The 20,575-nt window shown below is 41.3% G+C and overlaps 1 protein-coding gene across 1 annotated transcript in view; it reads right to left on the bottom strand.

Moving 5' to 3' along the window:
• Positions 1 to 653: 653 nt before the first annotated feature.
• Positions 654 to 20,575, bottom strand: part of TANGO6 (transport and golgi organization 6 homolog) — a 41,304-nt gene continuing 21,382 nt past the window's right edge. The window contains exons 11-18 of the mRNA XM_072136894.1: positions 17,613 to 17,798; positions 17,398 to 17,529; positions 14,066 to 14,413; positions 13,927 to 13,984; positions 12,045 to 12,197; positions 7,916 to 8,067; positions 2,570 to 2,683; positions 654 to 1,895 (exon numbers count right to left, since the gene is read on the bottom strand). Of these exons, the coding sequence (XP_071992995.1) occupies positions 1,719 to 1,895; positions 2,570 to 2,683; positions 7,916 to 8,067; positions 12,045 to 12,197; positions 13,927 to 13,984; positions 14,066 to 14,413; positions 17,398 to 17,529; positions 17,613 to 17,798 (1,320 nt within the window). The 3' untranslated portion in view covers positions 654 to 1,718. The remainder of the gene's footprint in view (positions 1,896 to 2,569; positions 2,684 to 7,915; positions 8,068 to 12,044; positions 12,198 to 13,926; positions 13,985 to 14,065; positions 14,414 to 17,397; positions 17,530 to 17,612; positions 17,799 to 20,575) is intronic.

Consider the following 20,575-nt stretch of genomic DNA (forward strand, 5'->3'; position numbering starts at 1 on the left):
GCCTCTTTACCATATTCCTACGGGAAACGTTATTTCTGGCCACTCCAAATACTCCAACTCTGAGTATGCGGAACCTTCAAATCAACCAGATTCTGCCGTATGAGAAGCTAGTCTATAAACATAGGATGCATCCAGATAAATTAGACCCAGGATGGGGAAAATGATGTGAGTCAAGGGATACCAACTACTCGGTACAAAGGTTTAGAAAGGCAATGGTTAGTCTACACAATAACACATAGGATGGATACCATCAAGGCCAGAGGGGAGTGTGACCTGAATAACCACATATGATTTGGGACTAGACACTGGCTGCTAATGGGTTTCGACTTGGTGGGCTACACTGAATTAGTAGGGTGGAGGAGGAAATAATAGGACACACCAGCAGTTTGGTAGAGGAGCGCTGACGGTTAAGTAGGAATTGTTTGAATGCTCTTTCCAGAGAAAAGAAGTTTGTGATAACCTTTAGATGTGTTGTATATTCTAATTGGAACAAAACAATACACATATGCAGAGTCTTAGAAATGTGATAAGTGATGTACAGAACTTGAAGATTACAATTTATAATGCAACCGCACAGTACGTATATATAATACTCTGTACCATATGCTTTAATAAACTCAGTTTAAAAAAAAATTAAAAAATAACTAGGAGATAAAGAACATCTTGAAAGTTTATTATACTCTGATTATAATATAATCGTGGGGCAATACCAATAAATATCATTCAAGGACATTTCAATGTTTATTAAATTGTACAAAAAGTACTTTACAGTATATTTTACATATTATTTACAACTTGTTAAAAAAAAATAGTATAATAAAAAATAAAACTAATGACAACTTGACAGACAGTTTTTTCATTTTCATGGAAAACACATTTACATGGGGCAGTGAGCGGTGAACACCAATCCTCGCTTTTTTACATAAATGATTGCATTTCTGTGCTCATCAGAGAGACTTTTCAATGTGTACATTGTAGAGTTCTTAAAGAGAACTCTTCACACAGTACCTTTTATACATGTCCCACTGATACCTCTATACATGGGATTAGAGCCAGCGTTCTTCTTTTATTGATGTTCCAGTCATGGCGGTCGGTAGCTGCAGTATACAGTCAAGTTAGCCCGCCTCCTCACGGACACTGCTTAGCCGGCTAAAGAGAATTTCTGAAGGTGGGACGAGGAGCAAGTTGATTTCTCCTCACACAGCCAGGGTCGCTCACAACCTCCTCCTTTCTGAGGAAGTGGTTAAATGATATAGTAGAGCTGAGTAGCACAAAGCCACTGAGGGGAAATTTATTAAGTGTTTGAGAGCATAACTGTTTTAGTTGCTCATGGCAACCAATCAGAGCTCAGCTTTCAATTTATAAATTGCTGTTGGAAAATGAAAGCAACTAGAACAGTTTTGATCTCAGACACTTTTGATAAATCTCCCTAACTGTCCCTTTCCCTAAATCCTCACCCCACTTCAGGAATTCTCTTTAGTCTGGCAGTGTCAGGGTCAGTGAGGAGGATTGGGTTGCTTGACCATATGACTGGAACACAGGACACCAATAAAGCTCTTTTTCAGAAGAATACTGGCTCAAATCCCATGGATCAAAGCATTGGTGGAACAAATAAAGACATCTAAAAGGTCCTGTGTGTGGTTTGTGGGGGTTTCCTGGTGACAGACGCTCTTTAAAGTATCAGCAGCTTCTGCTTAGGTGGACATTTACTGTTCCTGTTAAGGTAAAACCACAATTTTCTTTTCCAATTTCTGAGGTGGAAAGAGACAGGCTCTCATGATGCTATCCAGTTCCTCCAGTCCCAACTGAGCATGAAGTACAGATACAGAGTCCTTCTCACATTGCAATACAAATTTTAGCAAGCGGTACAAGTCCAGCAGCACATCACGTAACAACTGTTGGAAAACACAAGAAAAAAAGGAATGAAATTACAAAGGTCAGAAATAATGAAGAACCACTGTAAAAGAGATATATATATATCTCTTTTATATATACAGGCAGTCCCCGGGTTATATACAAGATAGGGTCTGTAGGTTTGTTCTTAAGTTGAGTTTGTATGTAAGTTGGAACCGTATACTTTATTATTGTAACCGTAGTCAAAATTTTTTTGGTCTCTGTGACAATTGGATTTTAAAAATGTTGGATTGTCATAAGAACCAGGATAAACAATAAATCTTAATTACAGGCACCATTGATATCTGTTATAGCTGATTATTGTAGCCTAGGACTAAAGTACAGTAAATTACCAAAATCCAGAGGTCCGTTTGTAACTAGGGGTCGTATGTAAGTCGAGTGTTCTTAAGTGCCTGTATTGCATTTCTTTAATTCAGACATTTTACTACAGTGTACACCTAGTCAAAGACCCAGCATGAATCTATCGATGGTCCATATTTCCAAGTAGACAATGTGCAGGTGGACCAAGGTAAAAAAGGAAAAGGCTGCAGAGCTCAAATAGGTCATCAGAGGGATGGCAAGAGAACAGTCCTGGATGACTTATCAATATCAATAAAGTGTTTCTGGAAAATTCCTTTAAATGGTAAGATGGTGGCACCAATTTTAACATATTTACCTCTGTTGTCCTCTCACTGAGCCCTCTTAGAAGTAGGACAATGACATGGATGGCAGCTCTTCTTACTTGGGCCTCTGGGTCAGTGTGGACCACAGCTGATAAACAGGAGGTCACCTTAAAAGAAAAAGAAATTAAACATCTATGTTGTAGGTGTCAGTTGATCTGCTATTACGCTTGCACCTTTGTCAATAAACTGAATTCCCATTTCAATCTAAGAGGCAGGCTCGGACTGAGCCACCGGAAGCCGGGTGTATAAGCCTCATTATACTATGCAGAATGCGGATGCAGTGCCTCCAGCACCTGTGATACCATGTATCAGTGTTACTGAGTGTGTCTTCTCACAGTCGCTAGATCTGGACTGGCTCCTATGATTGTGAGCAGACACATTCAGTAATCCCAGCAGGACGGGCACATTCATACATCCAGGAGCACGGGGATAGAAAGAGGGCAGAATCAGCTGGAGAGTGGAGGAGTCTCATCTTTACACAAAGCTCTGGGCTTTGAGAGTAACTGTGAGCACATTACACCTCACTGCACGAGTGCTGGGGGAAGATGAGAGACTCCTGGCTCTGCTCCTGCCAGCAGGTAAAGAAAGGGTTAATTGTACCTCCAGCTGCACTGAGCAGCCAGGCAGAGAGCAGCCAGCACTGGAGCTGCTGAGCAGACATGGGCCCACTAGATTGCACAGTGGGCCCACCTCCTGGTCCTGACAGGCACCTGGGGCCACCAATGAGAAGGTAGCTTGTAGCTGAGGCATCATCACTCTGCCCCACCTAACCCTGAGATGCGCGCCGGCGGGACCTGGGTGCTGAAGAGCTGTTCCCTCTCCCCTGATCTGCATCAGGGGGCCTCCTGCACAGAGATATAGGTATTTACAACAATAAACTGCACTACACTAACCTCCCATCTGAGAACTACAACTCCCAACAACTGAAGGAGCTGCTGAAAGTTGTAGTTCTTCAGCCCACTCTAATTTTTATAGGTTTACTTTAACCTCCTTTGCCCCATGTGCCTCCCCTCCACCAAAGATTTTCCTAAATGCATATTATATAATAGAAACATCAGCTTGCGCCATAAAAAATGAAATCTTACCTCATCAAAATATAAAAAAACACAACTTTCTAATTATTACCTTTCAGAAAAATTAAAAACAAATCCTTTTTTATATTGCCATGTTTTATCCCCATGATCATACCGACCAATAGACTGTGTTTTATTCTATCACATCTGATTTTTTTTAATGCTTTCCAGTACATGACACAGAATAGGATATACTGACACAAATGCGGGCTAACGTATACTAACTGTACGTCTATGGTCTTGATTTATCACATGTGACGCAATGTCCGACATATACTGGCGCACAGTCTTCAGTAATCTAACACCTCAGGCACTGCTCAGGAAGTGGCCACCATTCTTTTTTTGGTGCACCTTTAACATACGCCATGTGACACAATTCTGTCAAGTGGCAGCAATATCTGTGTGTCATCCATTTTTGCAGAGCCACCAAAAACGTAAGATTGTCACCAAGGTTGCCATTACATGATTATGGGGAGCAGGGTATCATAGTATCATAGTATATAAGGCTGGAAGGAGACGCAAGTCCATCAAGTCCAACCTTTAAGAATTAAATAAATGTTTAATCCCCATAACCCGTGATATATTTTCTCTCCAGAAAGTCATCCAGGCCTCTCTTGAACATGTACATAGAGTCGGCCATAACAACCTCCTGCGGCAGAGAGTTCCATAGTCTCACTGCTCTTACAGTAAAGAACCTTTGTCTATGGCGATGGTAGAATCGCCTCTCCTCTAGGCGTAGAGGATGCCCCCTTGTCCTGGTCACAGGCCTAGCTATAAAAAGATCTTTGGAGAGATCCTTGTACTGTCCGTTCAGGTATTTGTACATTGTAATGAGGTCTCCCCTCAGTCGTCTTTTTTCTAAACTGAATAATCCCAAATTTTTTAATCTGTCAGTGTATTCTAGTTCCCCCATTCCCCTAATAATCCTGGTTGCTCTCCTCTGCACCCGTTCCAGCTCTACTATATCCTTTTATACACTGGTGCCCAAGACTGTACACAATATTCCATGTGTGGTCTGACCAGGGATTTGTATAAGGGCAAAACTATGTCTTTATGATGAGAATCTATTCCTCTCTTGATACATCCCATTATTTTATTTGCTTTAAAAGCAGCCGCCTGGCTCTGGTCACTAAAATTAAGTTTACCATCCACCAATACCCCCAAGTCCTTTTCAGCTTCAGTTTTACTAAGCAATTGACCGTTTAGAACATAATTATACTTTATCATAATTATCATATTTCCGCTCCAACATCAAGAGTTCCAGTTCCTCCATTTTGTTTGTGAGGCTTCTGGCATTTGTGTACATACACTTTATTTGGTTTTCCCTGTCCGTATTCCTTTTGTCCTTATTCCCCAATCTCATTCCAGCCCCCCTTCCTCCCCCATGGACTATGGCTCTTCCCAGCTCTCTATCTACACTGTCTATTTGCCCTGCACAAGTGTAGTTGCCCTCCCCCCAGGTCTCTAGTTTAAACACTCCTCCAACCTTCTAGCCATTTTTTCCCCTAAAACAGCGGCCCCCTCCCCATTGAGGTGCAGCCCATCCCTACTGTAGAGCCTGTAGCCGACAGAAAAGTCAGCCCAGTTCTCCATGAACCCAAAACCCTCCTTCCTACACCAACTTTTGAGCCACTTATTTACCTCCTTGATCTCCCGCTGCCTTTCTGGTGTGGCACGTGGTACAGGCAGTATTTCGGAGAAAATTACCTTTGAGGTCCTTGCCCTGAGCTTATGGCCTAAATCTCTGAAATCATTTTTAAGGACCTTCCACCTACCTCTTACTTTGTCATTAGTGCCAATGTGGACCATGACCGCTGGTTCCTCACCAGCCCCTCCCAGTAATCCGTCAACCCGATCCGCAACATGCCGAACCCGAGCACCCGGCAAACAACACACTGTTCGGTATGCACGGTCTTTGTGACAGATTGCCCTGTGTGTTCCCCTAATAATCGAATCTCCCACTACCAGCACCTGTCTGACCTTGCCTGTGCTCCCATTACCCTTCTTACTGGAGCAGACATTCCCCTGGTTGCTAGCGGCCACGTCTTTCTGCAGCATTGCTACCCCAGAGCTGATATCCCCCTCATCCGCCAGCCTGGCAAACTTATTGGGGTGCACCAGATCAGGACTAGACTCCCTACAACTCTTCCCTCTACCCCGCCTTCTACATGTTACCCAACTAGCTGCCCCCTCACTGTGCACCTCCATACTTCCCTCCCCACACCCATCTTCCCCAGAGAGTTTGTGCTCCAGGAGCAGCAAACTTCGTTCCATATTATCAATTGCCCGCAGCCTTGAAACTTGCTCATTTAGATCCAGAATCTGGGCTTCCAGATGAGCAATTTTCACACATCCCACACAGCAGTATTCCCCCTCGAACGGCTGTTCAAGGAAAGCATACATGGCACAGGATGTACACCGTGTAGCAATGCCACTTATGGAGTCCATTGTTCTAATGGGGATTACAATAGAAATATGCACAGAAAGAAGAATCTACAGTCAAAGTAACACAAAATACAGCAGTTACCTGCTAAAGCCCCTCAAACTTAAGTCCCTTAAACCTAAGTCACACTTAAGACACTGCACACACTTGGGATCAATGCACACAAGTGTGGCTCAGTGGTTAGCACTACAGCCTTGCAGCACTGTGGACCTGGGTTCAAGTTCCATCCAGGTCAACATATGCAAAGAGTTTGTATGTTCTCTCTGTGTTTGCATGGGTTTCCTCTGGGTCATCAGTTTTCCTCCCAGACTCCAAAACATACTGGTAGGTTGCTCAGATTGTGAGCCCCATGGGGACAGGGACTGATGTGACAAGCTCTGTGCAGCGCTGCGGAATCTGTGTGCGCTATATAAATAAAGGAATTATTATTATGATGTCACTACCTAGTCCCAACCATAGCCTTTACATTCCCACAGACTTCTATGCAATTGTCAATTTAACAGCTGCTTAAAGGGGTTGTCCAATCTCAGTAAATAAATGGTATTGTTTATGTAAGGAAAAGTTCTACAATTTTGCAATATACTTTCTGTATCAATTCCTCCTAGTTTTCTAGATCTCTGCTTACTGTCCTTCTATAGAAAGCTTCTCTGTTAACTTCCAGAAGATAGAGATCTGTCCATGGTCGTGTTATGGACACACAGGTGCGCGAGTTGTTAGTATCAGACGGCTCTAATTACTCTCTGTGATAATAATTGGCCATGCACCTGCATGACCATCACATGACCAGGGACAGATTTCTCTCCAATGGTAGTAAACACAGAAGCTGTAAGTAGCTTGCCAGATCAGTCCCTGTCCCCATGGGGCTCACAATCTAATCATCCTACCAGTATGTTTTGGAGTGTGGGAGGAAACCGGAGGACCTGGAGGAAACCCACACAGACAAAGAGAGAACATACAAACTCTTTGCAGATGTTGACCTGATTGATGTCAAAGCTTTATTTACAGGGGTAATTTCATCTCTCTTAAAGTACTTGTACCCCCAGTAATCTTACGCTGCATTCACGCGGTGTTATGCCCGCCGAGCGGGCATACCGCTGGGCGCTGGACAGAATGGTGCCTGGTACTTCAGAAACACTGCTTCCTTCTTCCATAAACAGCACCACACCTGACCATGGTTTGTGCAGGTAGTCCAGTTCAGATGTATAGAAATAAATGAATCTTGGTTATAACAGGATGTTTTTGGAAGAAAGTAGACATGTCTTTAAGCCTTCGGACAACCCCCTTAACATTTCTCTACCAAATGCCATGTTTACATTGCTAAATAAAAGAAAAAAGCACTTTGCTATACAGCAGTGGCCAATACAGTTGTAATTGTAAGATGCGCTATAATCCACTTATCCATATGCAGAGGCCTAAAAATGGACATGTAACATTTCCATGCAGCAGTAGGTAAGCCCCCATAATCAATTTCACTGGTGGGCCCTAGGCATCCCAGTCCGACCCTGCTAAGAGGCACAGTCGATGGAAAAGCGTTTACATTCTAAAAGATTTTATTGTAATCTAGAACAACACTTTTAAAACTGTATTGTCATTAATATAGATTGATAAGTGTTTTACTGATGCCATACCGGTTTGAACCACAACTAGAACATTTCTGGACAGGGTCTAACAGTTGGGAATGATACTGCAAACTGGGCACCAATCAAGTGAAGAGTACTTATCTTACTGTTCTCTTCTAATATAATGCACAACAGAGCTGTTTTGGTACAAGCACATAATCAGATTGCGATATTAAAGACCTGGAATAGAATTCTGTTACTTACTTCATAGATAACAGGGCCAAGGGAAAATTGTAGTTGCTTACACAATTCACCCAAGTTGGAAAGGCTGCTGGCCCTTATAGAGCTATCAGGATCCCGACAACCCCTGAGAAAGGCGTGAATCAATAGGTCTTTGTGTTGGAGGACCATGTCGCCTGCAGACAATGAAATTGCAGTTATACTATTTATACAAATTAAACAAAAACATAGTATACCGCAAGACAAATACAGACCTTAAATGGTCACTGCCTTTTTAAAAGACTTTGCATGAATCAATAGTACAAGTCATTACAAGAAACGAGTGCTATCAGATCTGTGTAATTACTTTGTCTTCCTTCCCAACCTAATCTGAAAACTTAGGCGACTTCTATTTCGCCTGTAAGATGGGCAGAAGCTCACTACGGTGTCAGATGATTTAAAAGCTAAATAGAGAGGAGAGTGGGGAGGTGGGTGTCACTGCAGTTAGGTCTTTGCCCACCAACAAACTACAAATGCAGATTGCAAAGTGAAGAGCCGTACACTTTGCAATCTGCAATGGCCACACTGAGCGATACGGTGCAGCACACATGCGGCACGATAACGCTCCATTCACGGGGGGAAAAGAGAGGGCAAATCCTATCTTTCCCCGTGTTACAGCACCGTGCAGCTCTATTGAGAGGGGATATATCACCCCACCTCCTCCCCATGGCGTCGGACATGTACATGTAGCCTAAGTCGCATAATGACCAGCGGTTTCATGCCTCATGTGCCCACTGTTCTAAAGATGTCTGCAAAGCTTGTCGATTGTAACAAACACTTTAAATATATTAAATGGTTTAAGTAGAACTAGAATGAAGCACAGCTATATGTTCTCTAGAGGAAAAATCCCTCTAACCTGACAAGTGAATTTATAGAGAACTATGCAAATACACTGTTCCTCTCATACAGCAGGACCAGACTGTATATTGAGTCTCTATATGATTTACTTGAGATGATATAACCTACATGCTGACAGTATCTGCGTTGATGTGCTGGCACAGGTAATAAAGGCAGCCTAATACAGCATGGTAATGGTTATGATCACAGTGCTGCTACTACATTAATGTGACCTGCAGTAAGAACATTACATATATAGATTTTGCTTTATATCTGTACTTTACCCATTTTCCATAAAGTAAACAGGAAATAACTGAAATCTGCACTTTACAAATAAATAACAAGACTACTGCAAAAAACAACCACTGCGTCCATAAATTCTGCAGTTTCCTTAGTTTATTAACATTTATATTACATCTATCATATTCTATTTATATTTTCTTTTTCTATTACATTATATTTCTATTTTCTATTATATTTTCTACTAGTACAGTATATTTTCCTGGGGTATAGGTTTAACCCAGGAATGTTTACTTTGATTTCTAGCTCCATTTAACACCTTAATGACGCAGGAGAATTTCCTGCTCTAGGTGCTTTTTCTCCCATTCTCACATTACTTTGGCATGAGATGTGACAATCACCGACTGTCATTGGGACAGATCACCTGTCCAAGATGGCAGTGTGCTTGCCATAAAAATGGTTAACAACCACCATCAGTGCCAGCACCAGCGTTGTCATTTAACAACACCATCATGGGTTGTCAAGGAATTAAAAGCAAGTTTCATTTTCTTTATACTGCAAAAATATTTGATACCTTATGCACATAAAATACCAATGCAATACATTTAAGTTTGTGGCTGTAACGTTTAAAAATTAGAAAAAGTTCAAAGAGCATGAATGCAAGCCACTTTCTAAAAACTCTTTTATAGGTACAGGCAGTCCCCGGGTTACATACAAGATAGGGTCTGTAGGTTTGATCTTAAGTTGAATTTGTATGTAAGTCGGAACTGTATATTTTATCATTGTAATCCCAGCCAGAATTTTTTTGGTCTCTGTGACAATTGGATTTTAAAAATGTTGGGTTGTCATAAGAACCAGGAATAACACTAAAGCTTCATTACAGACACCTGTGATAACTGTTTCAGCTGTTTATTGTAGCCTAGTACTAAAGTACAATAAATTACCAATATCCAGAGGTCCGTTTGTAACTAGGGGTCGTATGTAAGTCAAGTGTTCTTAAGTAGGGGACTGCCTGTATTCTAAAAGACAGAAATTCTGCCTCTTTATTTACAGTATTGCACATTCCTTTCATAATCCAGAATGTTACAGGCCCAAAGATACAGAATTCGAAAATAATTAATTCAGATTTTTATTACTGTACTTTTCAATATTGTATTTTGTTTTTAACATCTTTACTATAGGATTTGAACACTAGGGGGTGTGATTCCTATTATAATACATTACAATACTTCATTTAGACTGTCTAAACCAGGGGTCTCAAACTCAATTTACCTGGGGGCCGCTGGAGGTAGATTCTGGGTAAGGCTGGGCCGCATCAAGTTTTCCGCACAAAATGCGCTTACAAAATATCATTATTCAGATTCAAATGTCATGGCGTCTCCCAGCGCAAGGAAAGCCCCAAGCTGGGAGACATGTTTTCTCTATGAACGCGTCCTGTGCACCGAGGGGTCCCAAGCTCCTACCGCACTGAGCCCAGTCAGGGACACTCCATCCCCCCCTCCCCCCCGGTACTTGCCTCCCATCGAAGAAGATGAAGTCGCCGCTCTGACCTGCACCAAGTGCGTTCAGAGCGGCGACTTCATCTTCTTCAAGTACCGGAGGGAAGGGGATTAACCGGTTACGGGCCCTTTCCTGTTTTTTCATGTCCATTTTTCACTCCCCACCTTCAAAAATCTATAACTTTTTTATTTTTACACGTAAAGAGCTGTGTGACGGCTTGTTTTCTGCATAACAAATTGCACTTCATAGTAATGGTATTAAATATTCCATGCCATGTACTTGGAAGCGGGAAAAAAATTCCAAATGCAATGAAAATGGTGAAAAAACGCATTTGCGCCAATTTCTCGTGGGCTTGGATATTACGTCTTTCACTGAGCGCCCCAAATGACATGTCTACTTTATTCTTTGGGTCGTTACGATTAAGGGGATACCAAATTTGTTATAGGTTTATAATGTTTTTTACAAAAATTAAAACCTCCTGTACAACAATTATTTTTTTGATTTTGCCAACTTCTGGCGCTAATAACTTTTTTATACGTTGGTGTACGGAGCTGTGGGTGGTGTCATTTTTTGCGAAATTTGATAATATTTTCAATGATATCATTTTTAGGACTGTACGACCTTTTGATCACTTTTGATAGATTTTTTATATTTTTCAAAATGGCAAAAAAGTGCCATTTTCGACTTTGGGCGCTATTTTCTGTTACGGGGTTAAAAGCATTGAAAAAACGTTATCATATTTTGATAGATTGGGCATTTTCGGACGCGTCAATACCTGATGTGTTTATGATTTTTACTGTTTATTTATATTTATGTCAGTTCTAGGAAAAGGGGGGTGATTTGAAATTTTAGGTTTTTTTATTATATTTTTTTTTTTTTTTTTTACTTTTTTGTATTTTTATTTATACTATTTTTCAGACTCCCTAGGGTACTTTAACCCCAGGTTGTCTGATTGATCCTATCATATACTGCCATACTACAGTATGGCAGTATATGGGGATTTTCCTCCTCATTCATTACAATGTGCTATCAGCACATTGTAATGAAGGGGTTAAAACGAAATAGCCTCGGGTCTTCGGAAGACCCAAGGCTACCATGGAGACAGATCGCCGTCCCCCGATGACGTCACGGGGAGCGGCGATCCCAGGTAAGATGGCGGCGCATGCGCCGCTATCTTTTTGAGGTGCCGGCAGCTTTGCCGGCAGCCATCGCTGTCAAAACACCCGCGATCGGTGCTAGCACCGATCGCGGGTGTTACCGGTAAGCCTTTGCTGCAATATGCAGCAAAGACTTACCGGCTATGGAGAGGGCTCGGCCCGTGAGCCCTCTCCATGCAGCGCGACCTGCAGGTGGGGGCCGCAAAATATTGTCCCGCGGGCCGCAGTTGGCCCGCGGGCCCGCGAGTTTGAGACCCCTGGTCTAAACCAAAGTGATGGTAATACGTTAAAGATAATACACAGAGACTGTTAGGTTTGGTTTAGTTTTCAAGTGGATTTTTTTTCCATAATACTAAATGTGACCAGCTCGATATACTCACCCAGCATCCGTGTGCATCTCATCAGTGCTTCTCCTACTTTCATCCTCGTTTCAGGAGCTAGCGCTTTTGCTTTAGACGATACTGCACTTTCATAGTGTTCTAGAAGAATAGGAAGGATGCACTCTGGAGTGTCCCCAGACAGTACAGCCACACCTATAAATATATGAAAGATTAAAATAGGAGTTATTAAGCTGCAAAAGCTGCGTGCATGCTTGAAGAAGGTTTAGCTGTATTCACACAGTTTTTTCTCCAGTCCTGTATTTCCATGCTGTATGAATCTGTATATACATGCCAATTTTCATCCGTATGTATGTCACAGTATCTGTATAAAATACGGTGGGCTGGCAAATGATGGCTGGCTTACAGAATGCACGTTCCACTGGTTCTGCATAATGCACGGCAGCATACGATGCACAACCGTATGCAGCGCATATGCAACCCGTATTTTATACATTCCCATAGACTTCTATGTGGCATGCAAAATGGAAATATATGAGAAAATAGGACATGCTCTATATTTTTATAAGGCTCACTTACGGTACAGTGGGAAAACGGCCATTAAATGTATAGCTGTATTAGCCATTGAAATGGAAGGGGCCATATGCTACACCGTTTTTATACATTCATGTGAATGCAGCCCAACACTGAAACATTACATCCAGCCATGGAATAAACTTATTTTTAACTTTATTTTTAGAATTCCGCCTCTTCTGTGGCCTTAGATACATATGAAGAGACCTGATTATGTCTAGGCAAGCATGTTATCTTGGGTAGGAAAATAAAAGGCATAAGGAAGGGAAATAATATGTTCCCTAAATTGTTATGAGCATGTCTTGGGTGAGGAGGAAGAGATCAGGTGGAGGACCAAAAGAGATCTGGTTCCAGGTGAACACGGGGGTGTTCCACATGAGAGGAGTCTTGATGCTGAATCTGAATGCCCACCAGATCAATATTTATGTCTAGTCAGGGATCAAAAAGGCAGAAGTCAATAATGTGTAGGAAAACTTGGGTTGCCCAACAAAGCCCCATGCATGGGAACTACCAGGGCGATGAAGCATGCTATGCATTACCATACTTTAATGTAAATGTCATAAAGGGTGGGGTGGGGGTGCTCCTCACAAGAGGTACTATTTGAGGAGGCAAACCCAAAATCTTAATCTATCCATGATAGCTTCTCAAATTCACTGCATTAGTACGAGGAAGAGGGTAGAAACCAGCAGTTTACACAATAGGTGTTAGGCCAAAATAACAAGAGGAGCAGTAAAACCTTCCCTAAGTCAAAAAGGGAAAGAGAGCTCTAGAAAGCATACCACAAAGGGACTGGGAAGGGAGAGAAGAGGCCCATCTAGAAGGCCATAAAAATCTGGTTCTTAGTTAGCTGGGGGGTGAAGAGCGTTACAAGTAAAGAGTACATGAAGTTCCAGGCCTGATTTTTTTTTTTTTTTTCCCCAGAATGTGCTGATGACCAATAACTTTACAGTATACTATTCACGCCTACTTTTCTGTCTGTGATATTATGATTTTGAGATATTAAACGGGAGAAGATCTTTACATACACTCAGAGATTGACGTGTCTTAGTTTTGTGTTGAAGTTCCTGGTACCAGGACAACCATGAAATGGTTAATTAGGACTCACCTTACAAAAGTCAAGAGGGCTGTTGGGGCCCTGCATAAAAATCCCTGCCAGCATGGATACCTGGGTAAGGGAAACCATAAGTTTGGGACCTCCAGCAACTGTCCCACATTTGCAAGAGTACCTGTTCTTGTCAGACATTTTTGTCGGGGAGTCCATATGACAGCAGCAATACCCCTCTGTCTGCTGTGTACTCCAATGAATAGAGCTGGAAAGGACATTAGATAATACATTTCTTGTGGAAGTTACCTTGTATAGCCGACAAATACACAAAAGGATCTTCTTGCTCTAAATTCTCCACAAAGATCTAAAACAAATAAAAAAATGTGTTGGATAAATCTGAAGAGAGCAGCATCTAGTGGATAATAAGATATGGCTTCCAGCTTACCTGTATCACCTGCTCCCTGCGTTCCATCACCTGAGGGTGCCTTTGCTCCAATAGGCGGGTGAGTGAGCGCAGAGCAGCTGCTCTGGTGGGTACATCAGGATCTTTGGCAGAGTTTAAAATTTCCTGTATGTTTTCAGAATCTCTGTTTGTCTTTTTTTGTTCTTTGTACTTTTTCTTAGTGTCATTATCTTTTGGTGTCCTGTTTATTAGGGGAACAGCGCAATGTGTGGCAATGGTAACTCGCAGGTCACTAGCCAGCTCTTGAATTACTGGTTCTGGGTGGCTCCCCATGACTTTTTCCAGCACTGGAATCAATCTCTTCAAATGCCCAAAATCAGTTGAAGTCAACTGTGAAGGGAATATGAATAGAGAGACATAAATTCATGTTTTGTACATAGAATATCATTATGCAGGGCATGCCGCCTGAATATAAGAGAATTAGTTTTAGCCCAGCAACCAAGCAAACCACCTGGAAACCATTTTTTTAAGATTTTGTCCTTTGTGAAATTTCCTAGAAAATGGCAAAAGTGATTTTCACATCATTCAAGTCTTTAGTATAGTGAGTGTTAGTGATATATTCCTCTACAGCGGCCATCTTGGACCAAGAGAACCAAACAGCGGCCATTTTGGCTCAAGCAACCATTTTATTATTAGCCGGGGTCAAGAACTTTCCAGCTAATGTCGAGATTCAAACTTCATTTTTATGTAACCTGTTTGCTCCCCTGCTAGCTTCTCCTTGACATTTAATGAGAGTCAAGTCTGTCCTTCACTCTTGCCCTATATTTTTGCTCTAGCACCTGCTTATCTTATGTTTTGGCTTGCCCAAGTCTTCTTCTCAGGGAAATTAGTATAAACAAGGCCTCTGAGAAGAAATAGTTAACCTTTTCGGAGAATGTCCTGGTAAAATTCATTACGGCCAATAGCATTGCAGTATTTTATCTCCTTTTCACGCCCCCTTTTCCTGATGACTATGTATTTGATATATGCGGCTGAGCGCACTAATAAACGGGGAGATTCTACATTCACTAAGAGACTAGTGTGTCTTGGGTTTGTGTTCTCGTCCGGGTACCGGGCAGCCATGAAAGAGTTAATTTGAAAGTCTTTGAAAAAATTTTAATCATGCCCCTTTCTTTAGAACAGATATAAAAATAAACAGTAAAAAAATCATAGAAATCTTAAGTATCCCCACATCTCAAAGTGGGCAATCTATAAAAATATAACGATTATTCCCAGGGTTGAACCCTGTAACAAAAAATGGCGCCAAAATATCCAAAACACCACCTTTTTTGCCATTTTGCAACATATATATTTTTTAAATAAAAAGTGATCAAAAGGTCATACAGTCCCCAAAATGGCAGCAAAGAAAATATCAGCTCAGCGCCAGAAGATGGAAAATGAAGAATATTTCTTCTGTACAGAAGGCTTTCATTTTTTAAAATGTGTTAAAACACGTTAAAACAAATTCAGAATCCCTGTGATCGTATTGACCCAAAGAATAAAAGAGAGGTGTCATTTATAGCGCACAGTGAAAACGAAGCTCACAAGAAAATGGAGCAAATGCATTCTTTAACCATTTTCACCGCATTTGGAATTTTTTCCAGCTTTCCAGTACACAGCATGGAATATTAAAATACCACATCTTAGAAATACAATTTGTTATGCAGGAAATAAACCTGCATGAAGCACAGTAAATGGGAAAAAAAAAAAAGTTATGGATTAAAAAAAAAAAAATGTGGGGAGTAAGTCATTAAAGGGTTAATGAGTGGATTGACACCCTGGAATCAAGCTCATATCAAGCTCACAGTTAATAGTTGCTCTACCATGTATCTTGGCCAGAGATAAGTCATCCAGCTATAAGCATGTATCTGCATGTTACAGGACAACTTGTCTCTGGCCAAGGTACATTGTAGAGTGGGCATTTGCCTTACATTCCATGCCTCTGATGTACAAGCAGCTTACAGCAAAAAATGATCATATACCCTGTGTACATATTCACATATATAACAAATTAACTACAGTTCAGGACCTACAAAGATGCTCTATTTGAGGAAACTGTATGGTATTGCAGCACAATTCTGTAAACAACTTGTGGAGATTTCGACCTGAGTGAAGTTGGCCCCCCCACCTTGTTCAAATCAAACAAAATTGGTGTCAAACGTTTGTGCTACGTTTGTGCTGGTTTGTGCAGCAGAAATTTTCGTTTGTGCCGCTATCGTTTTTAAGATTTTAATGAAAGTTTCCAGAGGTCATCAGAGGTCAACCAGCCCCCCCACATTGCCCAAATCAAACAAAACTGGTGCCGAACAAGTCTGCTACGTTTGTGCTGCGCAAATTTTTTTTGTGCTGCTTTTGTTTTGAATATATGAACAAAAAATTAAAGTTCAAAAGTTCAAGCAGCCCCCCCCCCCACATTAACCGAATCAAACAAAACGGGTGTCAAACGTTAGTGCTACGTTTGTGCTGGTTTGTGCAGCAAAAATTTTCGTTTGTGCCGCTATAATTTTTAATATATTCATACTTTTTTGCAGAGGTCATCAGAGTTCATTTCTTCCAAAGTATAATGTGTTTGCCAGCTCCCCCTGGTGATCAAACCAGGGAAGTGTCACTAGGTTTGTTTTTTTCCCAGTTCATCCTAAACACCTCAAACACCTGAACATACCTTAAAAATTATAGCGGCACAAACAAAAATTTTTGCTGCACAAACGTAGCACTAACATTTGACACCAGTTTTGTTTGATTCGGTTAATGTGGGGGGGCTGCTTGACCTTTTGAACTTTAAATTTTTGTTCATATATTCAAAACAAAAGCAGCACAAACAAAAATTTGCGCAGCACAAACCAGCACAAATGTAGCAGAATTGTTCGGCACCAGTTTTGTTTGATTTGGGCAATGTGGGGGGGCTGGTTGACCTCTGATGACCTCTGGAAACTTTCATTAAAATCTCGAAAACTATGGCGGCACAAACAAAAATTTCTGCTGCACAAACCAGCACAAACGTAGCACAAACGTTTGACACCAATTTTGTTTGATTTGAACGAGGTGGGGGGGCCAACTTCACTCAGGTGAGATTTCGTTAAAACCTTTTCTTAGCCAAACACAAAACAAGTTTTACTTGAAGTTTCAGCCTTAGGCCTCATGCAAATAACCCCATCACGGACCCCAAAGAGGTCTGTGGCACCCAGTCATGGTGCAGTGAGCACACAGTGTCTAATTGCACCATGACCTATCCGGTTGGCCACTCCACAAAATATAGTACATATCCAGATGAGCATATGGCCATGTGCAAGGTGCTTAAGTGTAACTTTCAACTCTCTATATGTGCCGGCACTAACCTTTACAGCTCCCAACATGGCAGCAATAAGTCCCATAGCCATACTGAGTGTCTGTGATGCCAAAGTACTTTCTTCTGAGGTGGCTAGGCTGGCAGAGGCCCTCTCAAGAGTCATCAATACAAATTCCACTACCTGTACATAGATGAGGACAAGTTACATTAAAACAACAGCAATTTTACAGTTAGTGAAAATGGATCTACACAACCATTTCTCACCTGCTTGACATCTGTAAAAATGGAGTCAGAGATTCTTTCACAGAGCACTGACAAGACCTGAAGAACCTCAAGTTGTTTTGCTTGGGACTGATAACATAGTGTAAGCTTTTGCTCTATAGCTAGTAGACTATCCTCTGGACTGTGGTGGTCAGGTCCTTCCTCTCCTGCAGCTATCGGTGTCAGCCTCTAAAAAGGATTAGATCAGAGGCGTAATTACAGAACAAGTGGAAGAGTCAGAAACATTATGTCAAAGACAGGCATAGTGCGATTGATTTATCAATAACGACAGATGGCCCGACCGATCTTGACTATTGGCAAGCACATTTTCACAAGGATCTACCTACAACCTAAAATGTATATATAAGATTGGCCCCCTACATCTCCATTCATGCAAATATAATGTTATGGAAACTAACAGAGATTTTCTCTTGCATCAATAAAATGTTATCAATTTCCTGAAGTCTCCCAGTACGTCTCTTCTGGTTTATGTACAAGTTAGGCTCCGTGAACATGAACAGATATCTATCCGTCTGAAACAGGCCTATGGCCACGGTTCGGTGAGCACCATACTATACCATTGACAACAAAAAGATAGAGCTTGCTCTATCTTTTCCCGAACATGCGGCCGGGCAGCACACACCCCTGTGGAGTGGGGAGAGGTGAGCAGCGCTCAGTTATGTATACTACTCACAGCTGTGTTTGGTAAGTGCTATTCCCCTTATGAAAAATGGAGAAAATAATGCAGCAGAAAGAGTCTTTTTTCAGCTATTAATTATAGATACGCAACAAAAGGTCCATTAAAGTCTAGGGCAGCGATGGCGAACCTATGGCACGCGTGCCACATGCGGCACGCAGAGCTGTTCCTGTGGGCACGCGGGAGCGCTGAATGTTATTGTGGTTCCCATAGAAACCACTGCCGGGAGAAGAGAGCAGCATGATACAGCTGCTCCCACATAATAGAATTGGGCAGGGGCATAAGGATCTGGCCCTTAGATACAGGGGTCCAGCGGCTGCACTGTTCAATGTGCTCTTTTGGGACCCCTGAGCACAGTAATATCGGTAGGAAGGCAGTCATTGCTCTGCCTTCCCCCCTGCTAAAGCCAGGACTCACACAGAGGGCTGGTCACCTGACCCGGCCAGCCAATAGGAGAGGAGAGGAGGGAAGAGGAATCACCAGAGCCCGGGCTGCATGTAGCTGCAGTATAGAAAGGTAATAAATGACATACATAAAGTGTAGCATCAGCTCATCCTCCCCTGCTATCCTGTAAATATAAACTACATCATGCAGCTATTTCATATCTTTCCAGCACCCTCATATCTATCTATCTCTCTGTCTCTCTCATATCTATCTATCTATCTATGTATCTATCTATCTATCTATTATGTATCATCTATCTATCTATCTATCTATCATCTATCTATCTCATATCTATCTATCTATCTCATATCTATCTATCTATGTATCTATCTATCTATGTATCTATCTATGTATCTATCTATGTATCTATCTATCTATGTATCTATCTATCTATGTATCTATCTATGTATCTATCTATCTATCTATGTATGTATCTATCTATCTATGTATCTATCTCTCTATCTATCTATCTAATATCTATCATCTCATATCTATGTATGTATCTATGTATGTATCTATGTATGTATCTATGTATCTATCTATCTATCTATGTATCTATCTATCTATCATCTCATATCTATGTATCTATCTATGTATGTATCTATGTATCTATCTATCTATCTATCTATCATCTCATATCTATGTATCTATCTATGTATCTAACTATGTATCTATCTTTCCATCTATCTATCATCTATCTCATATCTATCTATCTATCTCATATCTATCTATCTATCTCATATCTATCTATCTATCTCATATCTATCTCTCTGTCTCTCTCATATCTATGTATCTAGAAAAATGATCTATCTATCTATCTATCTATCTATCTATCTATCAGGGCCCACTGGTGTCTTGTTACACCACTGGGATTGGGGTCACATATAAAGGTCAGCAGACCCCTATATGTGACATATGACATAGCTATAAATAAAATACATCAATATTAAAATGGGGCAATTCTCTCTATAATGCTGGTTATCAGCTGCAGGTGTACCTGAGCAGTTTTAGGCGAGCAGCGGACAACAGTACACTGCCAGGATTTTTTAACGTTTATTACAGAAGTCCCTATATAAAACACCTATGTGTTTTTTTTTTTTAATTTTTGTCTTGGCACTTTGCGATAAGTAAGTTGGGTTTGAGTTGCATTTTGGGCACTCGGCCTCTAAAAGGTTCGCCATCACTGGTCTAGGGGAATGGAAGTGATCGAATTAGCTCATTTCATGTTTGGTGTTTAGTTTCCATTTTCCACACCATAAATAGTGAAAGAGTGAAAGCCGAGAACTAGGTCTTAGAGCACTGAAACCAACTGAACCCAACAGTTTAATAATAATAATAATAATAATAAGCTAACCAAGTACCCCATAGAGCTCACAATCTAATCAACCTAAGGGCTCATGCACACATCGGCACAAGGGAGAGGAGGAGGGGGTTAGCTTGCCCCCGCCCCTCTCCATTGAAAATAGTAGCCGAACGGCCGTCGATATGGCCAACGATAGAGCAGGCTCCATCTTTTTTGCGATCGTGTGCGAAAGTTGATTAAAAAAATACTGGAATACCCCTTAAACAACAGTTACCACTAGGATGAAGGATTGTAAACCAAGTACATTGACATACTGGTTAGTGTTTTCTTTGGCTTTTAAAATTATGCAAGTAAGCCTGAGGGGCTCCAAGCTCCATTAAAACCTATGGAGCCTGGAGTCCCTCCAGCTGAGTTGCATAATTTTAAAATCTTTTTTTTTTTTTTTTTTTCAAACCAGGGCAGAAGAAGCTAAAATAAGAGCAGATCCTGACAGAGGGTGAACACCATCATGTTAGTGTGCTT

This window comes from Engystomops pustulosus, chromosome 2, assembly GCF_040894005.1.
Source record: "Engystomops pustulosus chromosome 2, aEngPut4.maternal, whole genome shotgun sequence".
NCBI lineage: Eukaryota > Metazoa > Chordata > Amphibia > Anura > Leptodactylidae > Engystomops > Engystomops pustulosus.